Genomic DNA, 25,571 nt, shown 5'->3' with positions numbered 1-25,571 from the left:
ACAGAAATTATCTCTCAGAAACTATATCTATTATATAAGTTCAGCTTAAATAGGAAGGATTTAAACATTTTCACCAAGTATTGGACGGGGAATATGGGAACAATGGGATTTATTATCATAAAATAATGGAATCATTCATTTTTGTATTGTCCTGTCTTTTGTGTTTTGCTGTGAATCCTTCTTTTCAAACATACTTCCATTGTGTTTGACAGTTTCTTCACTAGATTTCTGTTAGCATCTTTGAGCTTCCCGCGACACTCTTACACTCTGGGTAACCCCGGTACTCATCAAATATTTGAATCTTAATGCTAATGCTTAATACTATTCCTCAATACTGTTTTGCTTTGTGTGTAATGACCAAAACGTTAAAAAAATACTGAGGTGAGTCATGTCACATTGAGAATGAAGGTGAGGTGAATATGAAAACATAGCATGCAGTCAAATGAAGGTCATGTATTGTAAGCCTTATTTCTTGCAAGCAGACAAACCATATTGCACTATTGTGCACTGACATTTGATACACAGCATGGCCCTAATATTACCAACTGCATCCACTTAAGTACGTGTGGCCGTTTGTTTAGAGAGGCCGTAACAAGCATGTAGCAATGTTAAGTTAAAGAGGTACAATACACAAGGTTTATTCTATTTACATAGACATTGCAAACACTTACAACCCCTGCCATGGCACTGTGGAAACAACAAGAGACCAATGCTGACCAGTCTGAAATGGAACTGAAGAGTCACTTAAGCTTTTCCCAAGGAAGAAAGAGCGGAAAACGTTTCCAAAATCAAGCATCAGCATCTAGAGGCCATTTTTTTGCCATTAAAGTTTAATGGTGGAGAAGAGAGATTGAGCCATCTCTGCTGGGAAAAAGGGCCAAGCCTTTGCTTACCGCCACATCCCACAGACTGCTATTCTACAGAGGAGGAGATGGACAGTGAGAGAGCTGATTGACTGAGAGGAGCAGTTGGCTGAGGGTGTGACACTGCCTCATATCCAGAGGGCAAGAAAGCATGACACAGAGATCCAGAAAGACAGACACGGAAGACATCACATCCACTTTAAGGGAAGGGTAAGTAGAGGGGGATCAGAGTTAACGAAGTTTGGCCCAGTTGGAGGAAATGTAAAATTTCAGAGCAAGACAGAAATTCAACAACAAAGTGGGAGAGTGGAATCGCTGTACTGTTGAATGGGGTCAGCTATGGAATCACCCGATCTATAATGATAAAAATGTGATTCTTCCTTCATGCCCAGGCCAACCTGGCTGTAATAAACAATATCTTAAATGTAACACCAGCTCTCTCTGCTGACCATGTGAAATCTGGCTTATGTGTCTCAAGGGTTTAGGTGGCAACGTCAAAGGAGATGGATTCAGCTGCCTAATAACCACTGGCAAGACAGCTCTCACGGCTGGTGGAGGTGGTAGTGGAAGGTGCCGCTGAGGCAGACTTCCAGCCAGTGGATCCTGGATCAGGTTCATCAGACAGCGTGAAAAAGGATCAACACAACGCTTCACCATCTTCCAGGTTGAACTGATTTAATGTGTCTCCCTGGTGGAAGAACTCAGGAGACCTGAGAGATGGTCCAGAAGCCTGCACTGAATATGTGAGTGGTCTGTGATGTGTGTGGACTTCATGCTTACCTCTCTCTGTTGAATTTGAGTGAATGCAGGACAGCCGGCCGCCTCTGACGGAGATTCCACAAATGTAGCGTGTCATCTGCACAGGCTGTGACCAGCGCCCCCTAAAGGACAAAAAAAAAGAGAAATATCAGTGCTGAATCATTATGGGGACACAGAGGACACCTTTCCTGTTGGAGTTAACCCAAGTCTTGTAGTCCTGGTTGATTAGGCTGTGAGCACAAAGCGCAAATACACAGGAGATTCCAGAAGAATTCACTCAAATTTCAAAGAAAAAACATCTTTTTACTTTTAGCCCTCACATAGCAGGACTGTTGGAATTCTCTCCAAGTGAATCGGCTTTCCCTCAAAAAATGGATTTTCTTCATTTCCTAGAATGCCCTTTGACAAGCTAACAGAGAATGTGCTGGAGCTGTGCCTGTGCAACACATGCAACAGAACAAAGTGCAGAGACAAAGTTTAGAAAAAGTTTACAGTTGAGAAAAAGGGAGAGATGCTCCCCTGATGCATTTGTTCCTTCAGCCTCTTGTGTGGAAGAAGAAGGAGATGCATGGGTTGCAGAATCTCAAAAAGTTTGCAACATTAGTCAACAATGCCCCGTATTAGGGAGCAGATTTAGACAACCTGTAAACAATAAAGCACCTAATTCATAGCATTACTAGGCAGAGGGCTACTACGCAACCAAATGTTACTGCAAGAGCTAATGAAAACAACTATATATATATATATGTATATAACTGAATACATTAATGTAATGTTTACTGAAAAACCTAACCACCAGGATGCAAGACCCAACAAGACAGTAATATTGAGTATGTATATAATATGTGTATGTAATCACTGCACTTTTATACAACTTTGTCAAACCAGTTATCGATCTTTGAAGAAGAAATTAAAAGGTTTTTGCCCTTACTTGTACATAGTTAGATCACCCAAATTATGACAAGACAAAACAACAACACACAAACAAACTAAAGAAAATCAGTATGGGTTTCATGTTCAACAAATTACATTTTAGGCACCTAAACAAACACATATACATGGAACCAGTCTCTCAAAAAGCATACTTTTGTGTTAAACTGCTATACTATGTAAGACAACATTACATAGACATTATAATTAATTTCAATTAGAGACATTTTTGGATAAAACTGTTCCATTTTTAGATACAGTATGTTGAAAAAAACATGTGGGTCCTCTGACTGTCTGCAAAAGGATGAAAACTGTGAGAGAAAAATTACAAATCATTTTCAAATGATGTCGGCTGGTTTCGGCCCTAGTTCTGAGGATTGTAATTACAGTGAAATTCCCAGTGCGGCTTTGCTAGCAGGGCGTCACTCTAAAGACTGGAGCCCTGGGAGAATTAGCTTTAGATTACAAACTTAATCATGGGATTTAAGTCTGTACAGTGCAAGGGAGGATGAAAACATCTTACCACTGATTTCCATATTGGTGAATGTGTTCCCCTCACTCACTGAATCTCTCACTCTGTATGGCAAAAATATTAGTTGCATAATCTTCCACTTATTCCAAATCAAATAAAAAGCAGTTATTAGACTGGATGCACTGTACAATCAGCTGGGCATTATGTGGACCATAAGTGTGTGCGTGTGTGGAAGCATTTATAGAAATCTGCATCTGTTTTTCATGTAGAACACACAAACACACAGTTCTATAAAGTCAGCATTTTCTGAAGTTGTTCAAAAAGGAAAGAAATGATTGATTACAGTCAGTCAACAAAAACAATTTATCATTGTCTGGTAAAACTCTTTTTCTGACTAATTCTCTTTACCAACTCTTACATCTCACTTAAAAACATGACAGTTACTTCACAAAAGCCTATTTGCAAAGTGAGCAATGAAGCCTTGTTTATGAGACGAATAACTGATCTTCCTAAACTCATTCAACAGGAAAGAAAGCAATTTAATGAGCAACATAATTAACTGATCAACTGCCTCCGATTCTGTTAGACGCTCCTCACTCCATGCATAAAAAAGGGTATGTTGCTCCTCAGCCATGTCAAATTTGACTGATGGGGATGTGCTGATGATTACCTGGCACCTTCAGGAAATAAGAATGTCTGGTACAGGATTCGATTTTTCTTACTAAGATCTCGATGTGAATCACTGTCTATGGCACTCATTAAACACTGTGTATCAGAGGTTGTATCACTGGTTAATTAATCAATCCGTCAGCCAATGTGTGATACAAAGCCAATTATTTATTTTAAGATAACTCCCTCAGGTGTATGAAACATGAATGATCAAAGTTCTCCAAAGCTGAAAAAAGATCATATATCATACGGTATGTTGTAGATTTGATACTCAATAGCGCTTAAAACATACCTAAACATTTTCATTTCTAGTGAAAAAGCAGAAGTTGAGATAATGAAGCTTCGTGTTGGTTCATCAGCTGCAGTGAGCTCATTTAGTTCTCCAAACTCAGGTCACTTTGGGTCATATCAAAGGTTAATGACGCTTCTGTCTGGCTGCCTGGACGTGTTAACGTCTATTGTGTTTGTCCTTCTCCTGCTTTTCCTCTTTGTCCTCTCTACCTCTCTGAACAAGGAGGAAATGAAATTGAACACTGAATCTCTGGTCTTAAAACTGTTGTTTTTCTTAAAACGAATGAAACTATGTTTCAAGATTTTTTTAGGAAAGGGGGCTTTATTATTAACAGTATGTAATAACGAAGCTTCCCCTGCACCTTATTTCTCTGCCATTGTTAACACACATTAATTAATGTACCTGTTCGGAGGAATGGGAAGTTTGTTCCTTAAATAAATTCCCAGCACTGGTCTCTGTTGCTGTGTACCTCATTAATGCAGCAGATGGCAAAGTGCTTGGAAAACATAATTACTTGTCCCCTTCATCAATTTCAAAGCAGTAATATCTCAAATTCTATTTGATGTTTGTGTGCCAGTGTCGTAGTCAGATTGATGTAGAGATTGTATTGACTGATAAAACCAAACTCAAAAGTCATAACTAGAATCTATTATCTCAACATTTCCGGAGATTTTTACATTTGTAGAAACAAACATCTTTACAGTTCTCCAGCGGCAATGAACACCTATCCTTCTCACCTTTTCCTTCCCTTACCAGTCTCCCCCCCTCCACCTCTCCACCATCCAACCTCATCTGACACCAACCTTCAGCAGCCCCCTCAGCCTCTTTAGATGCATAATTCATCAAGCAAAATAATGAATTCAGAATAGGCAAACAAACACATTAATTAGCCTATTCATACCCTCCACCAACACAGTGACAAAAAAAGGAAAATAATTCTCCTCATAAAATAGGGAAAGTGAGAGGTTTAAGATGACATGGCATGAGATTATGACAACATAATAAGACGGTTGACAACTAGACATGCTGAATTGTGTGACTTCTGTGTGATATGGAGAAGATAGATGCCCTTTAATACATGCACAAGCTCATCATTCACAGGTGCCTGCAAGACGTGGCCTCTTTTGTGGGTTCATATGTCTAATAGGAATAAGTCATTACACCTCACTGAATGTCAAGAGGCCGGTCTGAATATGCCAGTCAACCATTAGCAGGGCGGCCGACAGCCCACACACTGAATCTGAGAGAGGGCGTTGACATAAAGCACTGCTATTAGTCACTTTTTCAAACCACGGGAAGGCTGTAGTGGCTGTGGGGGTTTGTTAATATAAGAGAGACCATGTATGCACACATGTAGCACACACGTATGTACTGTATGTGGAAACCCAAGCTATAAAGTTCAAAAATATACATGAAAGTGCAAAAATTCATGTTTCATTCAATATAAATATGACAAACAAATATGCAAAACTGTGTCAATGGCACACACACAGGCACACACACACACACACACACACACACACACACACACACACACACACACAGAGTCACTCTAACACACATGCACACTTTTACAAACCCATTAATTAAACAGACACTTGAAGCTACATACTGTGTATTGTAGCATGCTCACAACCAGATACGCGTGTATCTGTTGAGATACTCTTACACAAACATTAGGGTGCTTGCACACATACTTAGAGACCCACACGCTCACATAAAAAGTTAATACCTGTCACACAAACACACGCACACCCCTCCTTCAGAACCATCCACCTCCACTTGCTTCAGACACATCACAAGTAGGCCAATGAGTGATGAAGAAGTGGGCTGGAGAAGCCAGTGGGCTTAAAAAGAAACAGAGTGGGTAAAAAGAAAGAGAGAGGCAGGAAGAGCACGTAGATTACAGCAGAACAGAAACAAGAGAAAAAAACACAAAGAGAGAGACAGCTTTGAGTTCCAGACCCGTATGACTCGCCTTCTGCTCTTTAGAGGGCCCTCTTTTCTCTAATACGCCTACAGTATTTTGTTAGTAAACAAACTATGGCATCAAACTGCAGCGCCCTGACAAAGCTGCTGTTTAAGTCCTAAAATCAACTACTTGACGCAGAGCACTGCCATGTGTCAGCCCACACAGCACTGGTCTGTCAGCAGAAAAGTGAGCAGTGAGGGAAAATGGTTTTAAAAGCAGAGAGGAAAAAAAAATCTGTGTCCTTGAGGAAGTAATGATCATAATGTTCATGCTAAATTGCACAGAAAAAATGTATATTCAAATATGTCAACATGTATTTTCCCACAAACAAAGTGTTTTCAGACAGATATGTTTTCTACTGATGCAACTTTAGTGGTTTCACTGATCTTGATTTCTGGCCAATGTGCCCCGCTGAATATCAAACATCACACACATTTTTCATTTTAGTGGTGATACAGGTTTGAATATGGTATCCATTCTGTTTAATTCACTAATTAAAACACTGTTAAAATTCTAACAGTGATCAATGCCAATCTACAAATCTACACGAGCAAAGAACTTTATGTAAAACTGCACCCATCACATCAGTCTAAATGAGGAGGGGGTTAGCAGTTAAGAGGAAGGTCCTACCTGCCTTATAAGCGATGGTATATTTTCCCATTTGGTCTAATGAATTTCAGTTTCATTTGTAGAAAACATCTCTGGTGATGTTTTATTTTTATTGTTATCAACAAATCCCATTAAAATATCCAACTGAATTGACAAACAAATATTCAATGACTATAGTATAGTCAATGAATTCAACTCCACTGTCACCCAGAAATTACAAAACAAAAAAAGAGCCATATTATTGCATTGGGTAAAATAGGTCTTCCTTCCAATAAACAGATTAATTTAAAAGCCCCACCAGGGCATTTCAAGAGGAAAACATCAGGGCCCACAGTGACAAGAACAGCTTTACGAAAGCATTGTAATGGAGTCTGCCTTACCTCATTGATGAGGAACTGCAGTTGAAGAACAGCTGCTCCGCTCTCATGCTGACAGTAGCAGTCCACCCCGGGTCGTCCCAGTCTGATGACATCAGGAAGTCAAGGAAGTGTACACATGTTTACTATGGATATATCAGAACAATACAGGCAAAAACAGTATATATTTAAGTGTCAGTGATTGTGGTGTACTGTAAGTGTGAAAGACAACGTCCAATCAACACCTGAAGTACTTCAAGTACACTACACTGTGATGGACACACTAATATCTTATGACCATTAAACTTTTCCTACAATACTTCAAACAGACTATTTGTTTTTTCACCTACAATAGTTCCTGCATTTGAATCTTTTCCCTGGTCCTTTCTGTGTTATCAGTTGATCAATTTACCAAAAAATTCTATTATTTTTCTATGAAGATGAAACAGCACAGAAGGCAACTGAGACTTGTGCCACCGACCTGGTATGAGCAGGCAGGTGGGGCAATGTCAAATCCGGTTATAAAGGGTGAATGGATTTGAAAAAATGTATTGTGATGCTTGATGATTGCTGACACACCCCCTACTGTGCCTCTCCTCCCACCTGGGGGAAGTCAAGTTCAAAGGAAAACATCCGTGTAGGCACAGGTGAGGAGCAAAACCTGTGTGCGCCTGGCTTTGTACTTCACTCGTGTAAAAGGGGTCCGGACATTTACACAGTTTAATATCATGCAATTGTTAGAAATAGAGGTTGATTGTAGAGGTGTATTAGCATTAACAACAGCGACACAAACTAAAACCTCCAAAGTGATCATTAGTTAAATCAACACCTCTCTAAAACAGGTTCAACAAAAACTGAACATTGCAACGTTCATAAAGGTTTATTGCAGGACTGTTGCATTGCATGCATTCGTTTTGTACCTAATAAACTGGCAGCTGAGTGTGTAAAAAAAGCCAGATGTTAACAGCAATGCAAATCATGTAGTAACTGACCAGATGCCCTTCTAATACAAGGCCTAATCTTATTTGTTACCAAAATAAATGATCAAAAAACCAAAACTGATTCAATATTCTTAAGAGGGCAGATGTATAAATCTGTAAATGCAAGTAGCTAGTCTCACATGTTACCAAGAGCAGAGAGGCTCCAATAGGTTTTCTAGAGGGCTGGGAAGAGGGAAGTGCTGCAAGCAAATATATATTACTTTTCTTCACAAGTCAATAAAAAAACAGAGCACAAAACAAACAAAGAAGACACCAGGTCAACACATACGGGGCAACATCAGAGACACGTCTAAGCATGGTTTTCACCCAGTAGCTATACCTCCAGCTTGGTTGTGCTATCCAACCAACACACCCTAGGGCTACTTTTTAAAATGTTTAATAGTAACATAGCCTGGAAGTCCTCAGAAGGCATGTCCAGTATGAAAAATAAAACACTGAATTACCATTTCAGATGGACTAACAATAGACATACTAATCACACTGCACACTCTCAAAAGCTAATCAACGGCAATTTTGTTATTACGTCATGTTCTGCTGTGTTTGTATTTTGTTGCGCTTGTTGTAACTCCTTAGCAAGTCATTTCCCAGCGCGTACTAAAAGTACACATCATGATATCATATCCATGCTCAAGAATACTATATCAACTGAATGTGAACAGGAGTAGCCTTGTGATCGGCAAATACATCTACATGCAGTTTGGTCGGAAAACAGGTATGGTCACCAGAGGAAGTAAAAATCCCCGAGCACATCCTTCAAAGCAGGTGGAAATCAGCAGGAGGGGGAAATGACACAACATGAAAACAGAGCCAGTTGGATCTGGTACAGGAGCAGTTCTTTAATCACTACTGGTTGTTCAGAATGCACAATGTTGCCAACGTTGCTCGAGGTGCAGCACAGAACCACATATGAGCAGCCCTGCAATGAACAAAATGACCCTGTTGTGTCTCCCAATTCATTAGCATCATAAATCTGAACCACATTTAAATCAGGATGATATGGCAGTCAGTATGAGCTACAACCAACTTTGTTATTCCAGTAGAATTGAAAAGTAAAAACACAAGTTTACTTATCTTATCCACAAAACAGCATTGTAAAAAATGTATTTGTTATTCGAGCAGTTGACCCGTGTTGAACATATGACGTGGCAATGATCCTTTTCTGTCTTCAACAATCAGGGGGACAGGGTCTTCTGATTGCATGTACATATGAAATGTAGTAGTGTTCCAATACAAAACTTGAGATGCAACTACTTTGCCCTCCCCTTCTCCCCCAGGGATTTCTGTCCACCTAACTTGGCATCAATGGCTTCCCACACCTTGCAAACAGCTCAGGGCAAGGCGATTGTGTAACATTTATGAGCCGGAATCGAATATTTGTTCAGTTGTCTGACAGTGCAGAAATAGAAAGAAAATTGTCAGAAAGGACAAAATGTATGTTCAGTTTTTTAACAAAACACAACATGAGTAATCATTGGAGAGTAGGAGGCTATAGAACGAAGGTTTAACCAACTGCAGAGTAACCGGGCTGAGAGTGGGGGGAAGAAAAAGAGGTTCAGTGTCTCTCCGGTTGTTTCAGTGTGGACACAGATGTGTGAAAGCAAGATATTTTCATACATAGTTTTCAGATCCATCTATGTTTGTGTGGACAATATATCCAATTTCAAATCCTTTGAGATGGATAAGAAAGGCAGTGATTTGTTTTAAATCTGTAAAGATCATATTTTAAGTCAAATTTATGCACTACATATAAATTAGAAAAGCACTGTTTTTGAACAATAAACTTGGATGGCACACAAACAACACCAGCTGTGTTCAGTAATGTTTTACACATCACAGAGGTCTCAATCAGAAATCCAACAGATTAATAGTATGCAGAGTGAGCACATCTCATATCAGTTTGACTATGTGCTCTGAAACCAACAGGGCAGAAACCGTCTTGCAAGACTGACTTATCACATCTGGCGGCGGCAGCAGCGGCAGCAGCCATGGACTCTGATATGGTGAATTGTTGAACCAGATTGAACAGATCTCAGGTGCACTGAGGAGGAAAGACAGTTCACAATTCAAAATGCTGCTCATGACCCTAGGCAAAAGTCTTGTTTCAAAATAATTCTTAACTTTTGTAAAAAAGAAAAAAAAAAAAAAAATGCTCAGATAAATAATGCAAGTGTGCAACTTTTTTTCATACTGAGGCTCTGTTCTGGGTGCATTTTGGGATGGCTATGTATTAGCAGTATGTCCAGTAAACATATTATATAGACTGTGTGCAACACTTCTAAGCCTTAAGGAGATCTAGTACTGTATATGGTTATATATTCTATATTTTCATCGTATAGCTATAAATGTGTAGCTTTAACATCTTATATGTATTTTCAATGCATATCTGAAAATAAGCTAAATCACCGATTTGGTAAACATGTATACTTTGTAATATATTCTTCCAGAAAACAATATATTGGCATGTATTGTAAAATATATGTGGATTTCATAGATATGTCATTCATACATACATTCATACACAAGGGCATCTGGTCAGTTACTACATGATGTATTAATCTATAAATGATTAGACTAAATTACAAATTAATTCATCATTTGATATTTCAATGGGCAATAAAAAGAGGAATTATAAAAAAGTAACTAATGAAATATCAATCCATCAATAAATAGTTCAAATTAAACAGTGATTTACAAAAACAACATAAAACAATACGTCAATACGTACATAATTCAAATATACATTAATGAATAGATAAATAAATAATGGAATTTAAAATTCTATTTGAAAATGCAGTTTAAAGAGAGAAATAAATAACTGGATTGACAAATTGAATTACGACTACAGATTTTAATTTAATTTTACTTTTCTAATTTCCTTTCCCATTTTCTTTTTCCTCTTAGCTATTTGATTTGCTAAGTCATTTAGCTCCTCCTTTTAGTCCTTCCGTGATGGTCTATACTTTTTCCAAACCACGTTAGATGACCACTTACATATGCCGAAAGCAGCAGACGCGCACGCTGGTGCAGCAAAGTATGACAGCTACAGTAGCTTGGAAAATAGTGACTCCGTTTATTCAATAATTCAAGGAAATTCACATTTTTGTGAGGCTTTTTTTTTTTTTCATCTTCATTATAGCAAAGACTCTCCAATTAATCTGTGTTATTAATCTAGTTATTTGTTTTACAAAGTCTATTCTTCATTCAGGTACTTTTTATTATATAATTTCACAAGATGTTAAAATATTATGATTTTGTATTCTTCGCCCTATTTAGATTATCCTCTATGTGAAATGTTATATTGAAATTGAAATGTCAAAGAAAGCTTCTCAGGCTCGTAGCAGTGGCAGCAGTTTGAACGTCGCTAACACCCTCATTTTGTTGTTGAGTTAAACATTCTCCCGATGTGTATAACGTATACAGTGTATTGGTACATCTGTTTCTGAAAATATATGCTGTATAGTATGCCGTATTGTCTTGCTCTGGTCTGATTCCTGTTCATGTTCAGGGAGGGAAACACAATTGTTTGTGGAGGGCTAAGATCAGCAAAACAGCACTGTGGCCAGAGAACTTGGAGGGGAATTAATTCAAATGCAAAGACCGAAGAGGATCGAGTGGGTGTGTGATTCAAGGGCTGACTTGAAAGGGATTGGTTGGCGACATACTTAAATCATCTCTCTGTCAGTCTGGATCATTCTCCTCCTGACAGGCGAGTCTTTGTACACACCCCATTCAAATTCACATCACACTCGGGAGCGCATCAAAACACGTAAGATGCTGTCAGAACACAAAGCTGATGTGAAGGTGAAGTCGCCTACATCCATACGGGAGACAAACACTGTATTGCTGCCAGCTGACAGGAGAGAACGCCAATGAGTTGAGAATGAAATTGTTGGACCTGGCTGTTGTATTTGGTGATATCCGGTTTGAAAACCAATAAGTGAGAGTCAATGTTGTGAATTTAAATTGAAACACATGTTTGGCAGGTGCGGTTGCCTCTGGGGTAGACAGCTGATGCAGTCAAACTATTTCCTCAAAACATCTTAAAAGTTATATGGTTGTAATATCCACAAAGCTTCAGAGGTGTGTGTCAATAACTCAGTGATGTGAAGTGGGTCCAGTCACGTCCAGTATTGTGAATCAACTGGATCAGCTTTCCTTATGTTTATCCTCTTTTTATCCTCCTTGTATCCACGTCCAAGAGGAGGACACACAGTAAGAATCATTAGTTCTATATCTGAGGTTATTTTCTGCTTCATAGCTTGAGAAACAGGAAAATCATTAACATTTAACCAACAAGCAGCTCTTGTGGTTTTCTAGTTTATGTACTGCAATGCATATGTAAACCACCAAATCGCTTACAGGTTCCCACTTAACAACACTTCATACCCATCAGAGTGATCAGGGATATAAGGCACACATCTGCTTTATTAAGGTGTGATAATGACATGAGGGTATTGTTTTCACTTGTTTGCCTAAAGATAATAACACCTGCATAATTGCGTTGCCAAAATGTCTTAAACAATTTTCGATAAATTATCACCAATTTACCCTGCTGTGGATAAACAACCAAATTAGTTTCAAGTATGAATCTAGAGCTGAACACAATAGGCTCCAATCACAAGCATGTATTTATCTCAGCAGGGAGGACAACACATACGCTAAGTCTATTGCTAAAACAATGACAAATGTTTTTGTTTGTTTTTGCAACAAGCAAAGATAATAAAATTGTAATTGCATCGTTGTATGGTGGACTAAAATTGCCCATGCCTTAATTACTTAGGTAAACATTTAAGCCAACAAGGATTCAAATGGTAAATCAACAATATCTCATCTACATGATGTTAGATGAACAAACACCATAACAAAGCATGAGGAGCTTTTTATACACTTGACAAGGACTTGAGCAGAGCTGTGGGCTGGAGTATGTTTTCAGTTTTACGTAGTAGTCTGTGAGAACTTAATGAGTTTATTATAGAAAAGGTGAATTGATGTCCATTCTTTGTTCTCTGCTTTGACAGTTCAGTATTCTTGTGCATTCTTTCGCAGATCACTGACAGGGTAGTGTTGAAAGACTCAAATTTTCATATCTATCAAATGACGAATTGTACGGTGGCATTGTTAACAGAAAGTACTGTACATGCCATGAACACAATTTTTTTTTCGCCATAGTGGGGCAAAAAACCCCCCAGAAAAATGTGTCCCCTGAGATACTGTGACATTTGCCAAACACACTGGTTAGGTCCTCATCCTGAAAAGCTTTTTTCTTTTCTGCTAATGGTAAAATTGAAAAATACTGTTTGAAAACATGAACATTAAAGGATAAATATAACCTCCTTTTTGGCTAAGCAGCCTAACAGGGTTACGTTGGAGTAAAATAGCAGGCCTAAACATGCTTATAATACTAGGACTAACTAGCGCTGCCCTGCAACACAAGAACAATGCTGGTTCTCCTTTTAAAACTAGTCATCCTGAAACATTGAATAGTCAGCTGGCGTTCAGTTCAGACGGTGTTTAAAACCGATCTATGGAGCAAATGCTTCATTACTTAGCTAGCTATAGCTGATAAAATTTCAGCTGGCAAGAAATGAGAAGCCTGCTTTTGTCTGCCTCTGTCAGAAATCAAGGACCCAATTTTTGAAAAAAAAGAATTTTGATGGGAAATCTGCCCCTGTAATCATTGTAAACTGTTAGTGCCATGCAATAATGGAGAGCTTGACAGGCGTAGCTACACTAACTATGGGGGCAGGGCTGAGCAGACTGTGATAGGCTGAAACGCCCGTCAGTTAAGCAGACACACGGCACTAAACACCTCTCTTTCACCAAAATTTATCCATGACAAGTAAAATCCGTCCTATTTATACATGTATAGCCCAAAATCATGAATTTGCCTCAAAGGGCTTTATAATCTACACAGCATATGACATCCTGTATCTGGCTCTCGAAGACAATGTCTTTTGATATTGCTAGGAAGGCCTATATATATTATATATATCAAAAGTGAAAATATATTCCAGCCCACAGCTCTGCTCAAGTCCTTGTCAAGCATAGAAAAGCTAAAAATATGTGATAACGTTGATAACAATGACTAAGTGAATAAAAAAAAAACCCACCTTTCAACACCCTCTTTATATAATATTAATTAGTGTGGTGGCACTAATAAAATCAGATTGTGAGTCAACGACATGCCAGCGACACTGGACACATTAGACAGAAGTTGGAAAGAAACAGTGAGTGGAGACAAACATTAAAGTCAGGATAGTATAGATTCAGTATTAATCTTGAATCCATACCAAGAGATCAGACTGACAAAGACACATTTTATTAAAGACCAACAATGCTCTGTATTCATGGCTGAACCATGTAGCCAGACAGGTGTAATCTGCCCTGTGTGGTTTCCTCTCAATCCCTGACAGCCGAATCACAGACTGTGAAGGACCTCTCTGTAGTCATCTGGTATTTTCATCCTGTTCTGTCAACGCCACACCATTTATACGTCTTCTTTCAAAAACACAGTGGAAGGAGGATTTGATGGAGGACTCACTAGAAGGCCTGATATTTACAGTATCTATAACAGTGTTATAACAGTGGACAACTAAAATTAGCTATGTCCATATGTTCCTACCAGATGATACGAATGAGTAAGAGCTGGGTATATAAATAAATGCATTTTTTTATGTCAAAACACCTCATGATATGTGGTGTGATATGATGACTAGCAGTGTTTTCAGCCTCATTTAACACCTAGATAATAACACATGCAGCATGTGATGAACAGCTCCATGTGCACAGTGTTTAAGAGTGTGTGTGTTTTTCTGTATATCTAAGTGTGTGCATATCTACACTTGTTTGTGTGTGTGGAGCGTGGACTGTTGTGCCTAGTTGATACATGAAGTTGTAATGTAATGGTATGTTTCCTGTTAAGAGTATATGGTAAATCTCCTCAAGTGATGTAGTCTCCCTCTGGACCAATGAGCAACCAAAATGCAGTATATCACATACAATGTGTCAAGTTTGAATTAAATACAACAACCACTTTTTGAATTTTTGTGTTGAAAATCACTTTCACCATCAACAGCTTCCACATTCTCCACAAACTAAACATCAGATCTTAACTCTGCTATGACTAGTTATATTCACAACTGCTACTGTTGTTTATATGCAGTATCACGTTTATATTTTTTTTCTCAAACTATAATATGTCATCACCAGTTGTTCAGTTCACTGTTATTTTGCCTTGTGTCAAACAATGGCTGGAAAAACAAACAAGAGAAAAACTGACAAAACAAACAACAGTCTGCAAGTATAAACGGGTTGATATGTGTTTTTGTAAGTACAGCAGCTGCAATGATTGAATTATTCAGTGACTGTGATTGTAGGAGCCAACTTCCCTTATTTAGTTAGACTGTGATTACTGTTATTTTTTTCCTTGTAATTTCACTTTTGAAGAAAGATTGATGTACCTGCAATAAATAATCAAGTGCAAGCCAGCATCTTCCCACTGTATACATGGTTATATGGTTGATTTTGGTGTGTGTGTGTGTAGTAGTGGGGTGGGGTGGAGTTTGCACACTGGCAACCACAACCATGTGATAACTGCATTATTCAGCTTAACTGTTGTGCTTTGTTAATCCCACAAAGGTTGGTTTGTCAACAACATGAGCCTGGATTCAGTGTAAAGACTGGATTAACCTTTCCTGAAGTCAGTTTATTTCAGTCACCGTTACTCTCTGACTACTGTGTAATGTCTGTATTGCTGTCTACTTTTACGTTTTAGTAGTGGACGGTCAAATAAAGTTTATGATATGTGATGAGTTTATGTATTTGGAAATGGGAAAAAGATACCACCAACTGAGACTTGATGCTGCATTCGGCTGGAGACAGACTAAGTTTAGACTCTTTTCCATGCACAGTGAGCATGGATATACAGCATTTTGATGTGTGCGTGTTCAGGACACGACCGAGAAGAGAAAATGCTCCATCTTCATGTTTGTTTTGGTTTCATAGAATCAGTGTTATTTGTGACATTACAGCTCAATTGCTGTAGCATCTGAGTCCACTCTTAACCTTATCATCAAATATAACTCACACCCATTGAGCCATTACCAGCTACCATCACAGCTGAGTGGTGAAGTCAGTCTCAGCATTGCTGGGGTGGCCACTTTGGATTTTCTGGTTAACTCATATCCAGGCTTCAAAACACTATGGAAACCCCTGGATGGCATTACAGATGCTACAACCATGTTTTTCTACAAGCAGTGGTTTTAATACATTCAAAGTGCTGACATTTTGAATCTCAATTAAAGCCATGCAATTCCTTGCAATGACACCACAGTGGTTTCTTTAGAACTGATCCCAAAGTGAGACCTGGTTTCTAAATCTAATTGACCTGCTATCCACTCGTCCTCTGTCCATCTCCCCCATCCACACTCACACTCTCTCCTTCATCCTGTATGAATCACAATTACTCTCATCCTCCCTTCATTAAGGTTTCTCTTTTCCTCTCCCTCTCTTTGTGTGTGTGTGTGTGAAGAGGGTGTATAATAACTGTTCTGTGTGTGTTTAATAATGTTGGTGGAGCAGTGGGGATACAGCTGGGCAATTTAGATTTGAGTATAAACATCTCACAGCAGAGTGGATACAGAAAAAGGTGTGTGTGTGTGTGTGTGTGTGTGCGTGTGTGTGCATGTGTGTGTGTTGTGTGTGCATGTGTGTGTGTTGTGTTGGTACATAGTGTATACAGCTCTGTACATTGACAAATGTAGATTTCATGTAAGCTCATATTTGGTATATGAAAAAAATATTTAAAGCGTTTGGTGTTATTCCACTGTTTCCCCGCACGCTCTATAATGGCTGCCCGAGTACATTTTGACGGGTTTTAACAATGGTAGAGGTTAGCAGTTTGTTTTAAATCCCTGATTTTAGACAAAAGTGCAGGTCTTCTTTTAATCAGCGACAATCTAATTACCAGCTAAATGACAGCTCTCATTGGCAGATTTTATTGGCTGTAGCTAGCTAGCTGATGAATATTATTTCTATATGTTAGTCAAACTTCATTTCTGGCTGACTGACAAAAGACAAAACAGTCAGCATCCTCATACCAAGTGACAAGAGAATAAAGTCCTGTCCTTGTATCACAGGGTTGGGAAAGAGCAGCAAACATGAAGCTAAACTCTGCTATAGTAAGTATCAGGGAGTTGCTCCCACACACTGTATGTGCCAGTCCTGCACAGGGCTATTTGTGACGTAACCTGTGACTGCTTTTGGTTTTGTACCTTAAAACTCTTAGCATCTGCTCCATGCACAATTTCTAACATAGACAAACATACGGTTTTATTAATATGTTTGGAAAATATATGTTTAAGATCACTTGAGGCGGTGGCTATGTCAGGGCATGATTGGGAAACTGTAGCTTGTCCAGCAAATGTTAGCCACTGTCAGTCAGCTAACTTTGGACTTATACTAGTATGTGTATGCGAGACTTACAGTCCGTAAAGTCATATGTTAGGTGAGACTTCTAGTCGGTTCACGTGTGATTCGTTGGGAAAGAAAGAAATCTATCACATCAAAAAGCCCTCGATTAATGTAAAGATCACTGTGAATATGTCTCTTTACACTCACAGATGTCTCTTCTCACTGCTCTCCTCTGATGTGATAAGAGCAGAGAGAGAAGGCATCTGTCCTGCTCAGGCTCTCATAATTTAAAGATATGTGCATGTAATTGGCTGTTTGACTGTCTCACATCATTGTGATTAAAATGCTGAAGCACATCTGCTCTCTGCCTACCCCCCACACAGTCCACAATCTGTACTGAATAAAGGTTCAGCTGATTTCCATTGGCCAAGACTGTTGTTTGGTGATTATATAGAAAAAACATAGAACATGTTTCTAAATGTGGTCTATTTCATTATATTTGAACTGTTATTTTAAGTCATTTTCTGCCTTATGTGAATCATTCTGATTGATTTCTGTAAAGTTAATGTATAAGCAAACTTGCCATGCCTTGTCTTAACATTTTCCTGCTAACAATCAATAATATTGAGTATTTTCCCCAAAATGTAACTCTTGTTGTTGGTGAACCACATCACAAAGCCAAGTAGCATTAGTGTGCAAATGACACTAGGCCGTAGCTAAATAGCTTTACAAATGTACAAAATGCAATTAAAACTTCAATCTTCTCCACTAATTCTCTCTCTCTCTCTCTTCCTGTCTTTGGCACTGTCTGTCGTCTAAAAACAATAATCCGGTTATGACCTCCTTTTCAACTTGTCTGGTAAGAGTGGCGTTACATTTTTAATTCTTAAAATGCATTTTTAATTGCACCATGATGTGATAAAGCAGAATTATTACTGTAGTAGTGCTGGATTGAGCATATGAACATTTGAAATAAACTATTATTGCCTCCGTTTATTCTGTTATTATGCAAATCACTGCTTTGCAAATTAAAGGCAACATTATGCTCAGGATACATAGCATGACAGTACTTTCAAACACAACCTCTGCCTTTGGTTGCAGATTTGTGGTGCTGTGTATTCATGTCTTGCACAATGTAAAAAATATTTTTCTACTTGGAAACGCTCTGCTCTCCATTTTTTGAGCCATTTTCTTCATACGCCATAATGGAGCTATTAATTAGGTATGAGAAAATACTTAATTTATAGTCCATTTCACCCAACAATTTTTCAGTTCTTCTCTTACTTTCACTTTTTGCACCTATAATTTAGGGAACACTCATTTTTGGATATATTTTGCATTACAATGATAAAATGAAAGAAAAATGTATATCCATCAGATGTCAGTGGTGTGGTATTGTATGGGCCACGGCATTACAACAGTGCCAAGAACGACAATTATGTATAACCAATTACACGCACAGGCTGCAAACCATTTGTAAGTAATTAAGTTAGTAATTAACCTGCAGATAACCTGCTTTGAGGCAATAAAATTGCTGGAAACATGTCTGCAGTATGGAGATTCTTACAGGTCAAAGAAAATGACTGCAAATGCACCAGACTACGGTTTCTCTCAAGCCAGTGAGAGAGAGAGTCAGGCCTGGGGCAATTCTGTCCACAGAATAACAGTGTAAAAAGTGCCACTCCTTGAACTACGATGGATTAAAGCTCTTGTGTGTGGAATTTTAATTTCAGGTTTAGGCAACTCCAAATGGTAGTTTCAGGAAACACGGTGGCATTATATGTCTGTATGTCTGTGGACAGATTTTGTCAACACAATACAACTGTGTGAAAGATGCAGACTACAGAGTACTCATGTAATAATGTAGTAATGACTACTGAGTACTCATTGGTCGGAACATCAACATGGTGACTGGTGTGATCCGATCGCAAGGTGGTCTATAGTTTTGTTTTGAATTGTTAGTACATATTTACATATTTTGATGACATAAAGCTCTTGTTAGTGTTATTCTCTTTCAACAGGCCATAACTAGTTGCAATGTATGAATAACTGGAATGTGATGGCAGTGTAGCTTATCAGTGCCCCAGCAGGCCTAGATCTGTATCTAGTGGTCACTGCTCCTGTGCATGGATATGATCATAAAATATATCCCTATGTTGTTGAGGTGGGTTTCTGTTTATCTGGTTTCCACGTCTCCTCATCACTCTAATTACTCAACAGTTAATGACTTATTCCATATTGTCACAGAATATATAAGCAATATTTATTCTTTCAGAGAGCATCAGTTATGTCTTTTCACAACACAATAATCAAAATTCAAAAATAAGGAAAAATAACATGTTTATTATTCTTTAAAGGCATAAATCAATTGACTTAGTGAAAATATAATTAGTATCAGGGCTTCTAATTAGCTGAATATTTGCACAACTGTGAAGATGCCCAGTAAAGGATAGAACAGCCAATGAGGATGCAGGGTGCTAATGGAATATTAATGGTCAGATGCAGACGTCCACATCTGCTGAGCAACGCAAGCAGGTGATAAAACAAAAAGCCTTCAGACAAATTTACTATTTCAACGCAGTTTGACTTTGGATACATGGCAGGCCAGATCAATCACTGTGAAGCTGCAAATGAGCCAACTGCATTGCTTTGTAGATTTATAAAGGTATCTGACACACACACACACACACACACACACATAAAATACATGGTGGTCCCACTATACTTATGAAGACATGCTTAAACTCAATCCTTAACCTAAACTAAACGTCATCCTGTTTTTAATTGTCCACTTAAACCCTAATTTTACCTAATTCCTGATTATAATCTTAATCTTAAACAAGTCCAACCACTAAACTAGCCAGAATTAGATATGAGGACCGGCAAAATAAATTAACTCTTTCTCTCCATGTTCAACTGTACTGTAATTTTGAATTCAGCTGATTTAAGGGAGGGTTTGCAATAAAAGAGTTAATGGTTGGATTACCAAATGAGCAGCCTCAGAATTTGCCTTTTCATATAAAACACTACAGACTTCCTCAACAAATGAGCTCCTCTATCAGGCACAGATGGTCAGACATGGCTTGCTGTCCTCGATGTGAACCCTCTATAAACCAAGATTCCTGACAAAGCTAGCCCAAAGCTAAACTCATTTGCCTTTCGTACCAGGGAAAGCACTATTAGCAAAATACGAAACCCTAAATTACTCAGATCAGCATGTACATGTACACATGACATATTTTCGTTAAACATATTATATGAAAAGTTCAAGGACAGAGGAAAGATTATATTCTTTTAACCGAGCTCCTTCAATATCATATGTCACATGGGGGTGTATGTTCCAGGCCTGCTGTTTTGTAAAGTACCACAATGACAAGCCCAGAAAGATTTTCTGATCCAAAGAATTATGTGTGGCTATTACAGTGAAGGTGTAACTGATAAAATGTGTTAATATGTGTTGTGTTGCTCCTTAGGCTCTGTGGGCCTCAGCTCTAGTTCCTTCATTCCCCTTGTGCTATTGGCTGGTGAATGTGGGGACCTGCAGCCAATCATATCTGGCGGTATACTGTGTTTGTATAGTGTTTGTGTATTGCAAGCTATTTTGTCAGGACTTAGTCCATTGCTCCTTTGTATGTTGTGGTCAGGTCAATGTCAGAAAGGTGGTGATTTTGTTGTTAGATTTCAGTTAATCGATTCATTATTTTAAGGTACTGTTACCTGTTTTTGTATCTTAACAACTACCTTTAACTCCTTGCCAGGAAGCCCCCTTGGGGAGAGCTGCCATTTTAGTTACATCCATTTCTCTCCTGTTTTCTTGTGTTGACAGGGAGTTTGTTTAGAATTGCAACTTTTTAGGTAGTTTATTTGTTTTTGTGATTTTATTCATTATTTGTTATTTTGGCCAGGGCTCTCTCTGAAGGTACATTTAAGCGTCTATATCTGGCAATAAAAGATTGAAATACTGAACAAATTGACTCTTCATTATATTCTTCACCGTAACAGCGGCCAATACAAGGTCCAGCTGTGGCCAAGCCTGCCAGGGTACATTCTCCCACTCGAGAATCACACAATCACACAGATTCAAGAAACACACATGCAGAGCTCAGCATGTGAGACTCAGCAGCCGGCAGAAACTCAAGATCCTCTGTTGCTTTATCTGGGTAAAATGTAATTTGACAAAAGGAGATATTGATTCAGCTGCCTGCAGGCTTTTATAGAAGGCTGTCACAGTCTGCCGTTTCTCTTACCTGCTTCTCAGTAGTTTTTCACTCACCCTCCACTCTACCTGTCAGCCACACCTCATCAAGCCAACTCTGCTCACCTGTTTGATTCACCTGCTCCAGATCACCAATCAAGCCAGCATATAAGCCTCCCCAGTTCACTCACTCATTGCCAGATTGTTCTTCGCTCCCTTGATGCAAGACTCTCCAACACTCATTCCCGGACGGATTTTCGGTTGCCAAACCTGTCTCGTCGTAATCACCTCAGCCTTCTGTCCCTGACCACGAGTTCTGCTTCTGTCCCTCCTGGGTTCTGTCTCCTCGTGGCTGCCTGTCTATCGGCCGCTGCTGGTACCCTGATCCTCCGCCTGGCGCCGACTTGCTTCCTGCCTGCTCCCTCTTGGTTCATCTGCCTCGTCTCCCCCCCGGGGCAGACCCTCTACCTGACGGTAGCTCTGAACTGTGCTACTTCCCTGCTCTCTGCTCTCAAGAGTAACGAAAGCCTTTCATTCATTACTGTGGTTCAGTGTGCTGCATTTGGGTTCTCACTACACCTGTTACCCAGCCCCATCGTTACGACCTGTTGCCCAGCCTGCCTATTTGCCTGCCCCAATACCTTCATCTAGGCAAAGGCATTGTGTGGCGAAAGCGAAACCAGGGTGACAGTAGGAGGGGGGGGAGAGGAAAATAATGATGGGGTATGGTAACCATAGTTACATTAAGGGGAACTGAAAGAGAGGGATGGCAATTGGGAAAGAGAAGGAAACTGTAGAGCTTGTGGGGAAACAAAATGGAGGGTGAAAGAAGGTTGATTAAATATAAAGGTTAGGGAGATATACTGCAGAAGATCGCGAGAAGGGTGTAGGGATAAAGGAAGCGGAAATGTGCAAACATGAACCATTACTGCACAGAAAGTTAAAAGGTGAGGGGATGTTAAGTGGAGCAAAAACGAACAACACAAAATGTGAGGTATTACAAAGAGCTCAAGCAAGGTTTTAAAACCTAATGTTTGGTAACGTATTCACAATCACTTTTCAGCCTCAGTGTTAAAAAAAGCAGAAAATGAATACATGTCTTTAATACCTTTTTTAAAAACACAGCTTAGGGGCCTCTTACTACTACTTACATTTTTTTAATGTAAATATACAAATATAATCCTAAATGCATGGGGACTAAGATTAGTTGATGAGAACATGCAAATATGTGGGGGAGTGACATGTATGTAGATCTCAGGAGCTGTGCTGCCATGCTGTTTTGTGCATGGTGATATTTGTTGTTTGAATGCACATGAGCCACAACATACACTCATAAACTGCTGCGACTAAATTTGGTGACGTTATCAAGCTGTCAGTCAGACAATTTGGGACATGTTATATATAGAATAAGTTGTTGTTATCAGCAGCATGTAATCACAAAAAAATATAAATCAAACATTCTCCTGATCACATTCTTGTCTAAAATGAGTTTATCATAAGCACGGGTTAATGACGACAGCCTGGCTTCGTTTATAATCAATAATTTGCTAGCTACATGTTGCTTGTTGTACATTAGCTTACACGTTAGATGCCATTATAATCCTGTTCTAACTTTTTCCCCCTCATATTAGTACAATGGATCTTTTGGTCATATTAAGAAGACAGTACAAATATGGAAAAGTAGCCCACACACAGTCAAAGAAGGACTGACTGTAGCTACAAGTTAGCTTATTTAGTTAGCTAGCTTGCAAACTGCTGAAAGGACAACACAGAAGGTCAGACTTCTTGACAGCCTCAATTTGTTTCAAGGCAGTAAATAACAGCCTCCTCAGTATACACTTGCTAACTTTAACACTGCCTCAGTGTGGACTGAAAATAACATCGGAGCGTCAGATACTAATGAGTGAATAGCACAAAACTCCTACCCCTGCAGAAAATGGTTAACAAAAAGGTAATGTCAGACTGAATAACGTGTGGTAACCAAATTCAGTCTGATTACCAGGCTGCCAGAATACAGAGACCAGACGTTTTTCTGGGATTGGCCCAGTTTCAAGCTGGGTGTCCCGAGTCCCAATAACTGTAAAACACTAAAATCCTAAAACCCTCTTTTCAACATTCATTACCAAATTGTCCCGTTTTTCACCACAATTGAAAAAGTATTTATAATATTGTACTTGTTTTCAGTGCTTACGTAGACGTTTATCATGTTCTGTCCCACTCATTATTACCTAACCCAATATAAAAACACAAACAACAGGTCTGAATTCAACACAGATTTGTCTGTATGTGTGTCAATCAATCAATGTGTCGTTAAGGCTGTTGCTAGGCTATGAGTCATTGGGTAAGACACTTGTGGCTCTTTCTGAGAGAACCTGTCAGTATGCTTACAGTTAGCTGTCCTGCTGAAGAGAAAGTTGGTCTTTTCTAAAGAGTTACAGGAGGCTTACTCCTTCCTTCATAAAGTACCCAGCAATGAAAGAAAATGCTACGTTCATGGCGTGGTGTTGAAAGGTGCGCTCTGTAGGCGTGCTAAGCGCTGAAATAATTGTCTCCCATTCTAATGAAGACGTCTATGGTGCATGCATATGCGGCACGAGTAAGGGTCCCGGTTTAGGGGTTTGAAAATATGGCCACCCTACACCAGAATGTGTTTGATGTCCTCCATCCACAGTTGTGTACATCATGTTTTTTATCACTCAATAGACGCTCTGCCAGGTGTTCAAAAGCTACTGACAGGGAGAGCAAACAAACAGACAAACAGCGCTCACAGAAAAACACAAAAAGCAAAAATTATTTTACGCACACATTTTATTTAATTGCTCTGTCTTTGGAGCTATTGAGGACATTGACATTCTTCATCTGGGAACCATTGATGTCCGTCCCCGATTTTATTGCCGTTAAGAAGATGCTAAGATATTTTGATGGATGATTGAAAACTTTAACCTGTGGTGGCGCTAGATGAGAAGTAATTTGGATTCATTCTCTGCAAACCATGAATGACTGCAATCCAATTCTACAAATGTATTATTTTGGGGGCATATTATACTGTAGTGGTAGGGATCGCTCATGTTGAGATACACAACTTGTATCTAAAAGATATCCAAAAATATGTGTCACCAAACAGAAAGAAGAACTGAAAAAATGCAAACCTATTCTGACGCATTTCTAATTTCCTTTTTTATGAAAATGTTTCAAGGTTTATTGAATTTTCTTTTTCCACCCACAGAGAAGTGTCTTTCCGAGAGTGACAATATGAACATTTTGATAACCGTCATTGCCTCTGAATATACAAGCATTACAAATGTTCTGTTCATTCTGGGATTCAATTTTCCTGTGATTGGTTCACTCATGAGCCAAGCCTATGTCAGTGCATATCGATAATCACTTGAGGTGTCAAAACGCCTGTCTTGCTCCAGTGCTGGGTATCGGCCAGAATCTGCAGTGTCTTTGCACTTGTCAGGACTGCTAACTGTGGTGCTGCTCCGGGGCCAAACAGCAGTGAGAAGGCTGTCTGTGGCACTCACCACAGCTCATGCTGTTAGAAATGCTTGTTGCCTGGAGGACGCGCACAGCCAATGACTGAGCCTGTCCAGTCAGATGTCACTTTCATCTGTGCAATTATGTCTACAAACTGTCTTTGTGCATTGTGTGCACACCTGCGTAGTGTTGTTTGTGTACAGTTTAGTCATACTGTGAGCAAAGTCTATCAGCATAAAAGCTGTTTTAATTTAGTTGCTTCATTGCTGTTTTTCCTGTACTGGGAATTCAGTGACTGTGTATTTGGTTAGGTTTAGTTGATCAGCTGCTGTAGGGTTGTTGTTGTTGTTGTTGTTGTGTACCTCGAAAAGGTTTATTAATAAACCTCTGAGTCATCATCAGGTCTGAACCTGGGTCTGTGTCACAACACCTGCTCTCACCTAGACACACACTGCTGTCTTTGTGTAGCCCTCAGTTTTATCGTGCCAGGAGAAAGAATCACATGTTGCATACCTAAACAAGCTAAACAACCCTGCCGGTGAGAGGCCATCGTGTAGCAGTAGTC

The 25,571-nt window shown here is 39.1% G+C and overlaps 1 protein-coding gene across 2 annotated transcripts in view; it reads right to left on the bottom strand.

The window, feature by feature from the left end:
- stxbp5l (syntaxin binding protein 5L) overlaps positions 1-25,571 on the bottom strand; it is a 120,902-nt gene that overhangs the window by 60,081 nt on the left and 35,250 nt on the right. For both annotated transcript variants that reach the window (XM_070914314.1, XM_070914315.1), the window contains exons 3-4: positions 6,947-7,028; positions 1,644-1,744 (exon numbers count right to left, since the gene is read on the bottom strand). In XM_070914314.1, the coding sequence (XP_070770415.1) occupies positions 1,644-1,744; positions 6,947-7,028 (183 nt within the window). The remainder of the gene's footprint in view (positions 1-1,643; positions 1,745-6,946; positions 7,029-25,571) is intronic.

The sequence above is a fragment of the Enoplosus armatus genome, chromosome 11 (genome assembly GCF_043641665.1).
Source record: "Enoplosus armatus isolate fEnoArm2 chromosome 11, fEnoArm2.hap1, whole genome shotgun sequence".
NCBI classification, from domain to species: domain Eukaryota; kingdom Metazoa; phylum Chordata; class Actinopteri; order Centrarchiformes; family Enoplosidae; genus Enoplosus; species Enoplosus armatus.
The sequence above is the reverse complement of the archived record's forward strand: the minus strand, read 5'-3'. Positions and strand labels throughout refer to the sequence as shown.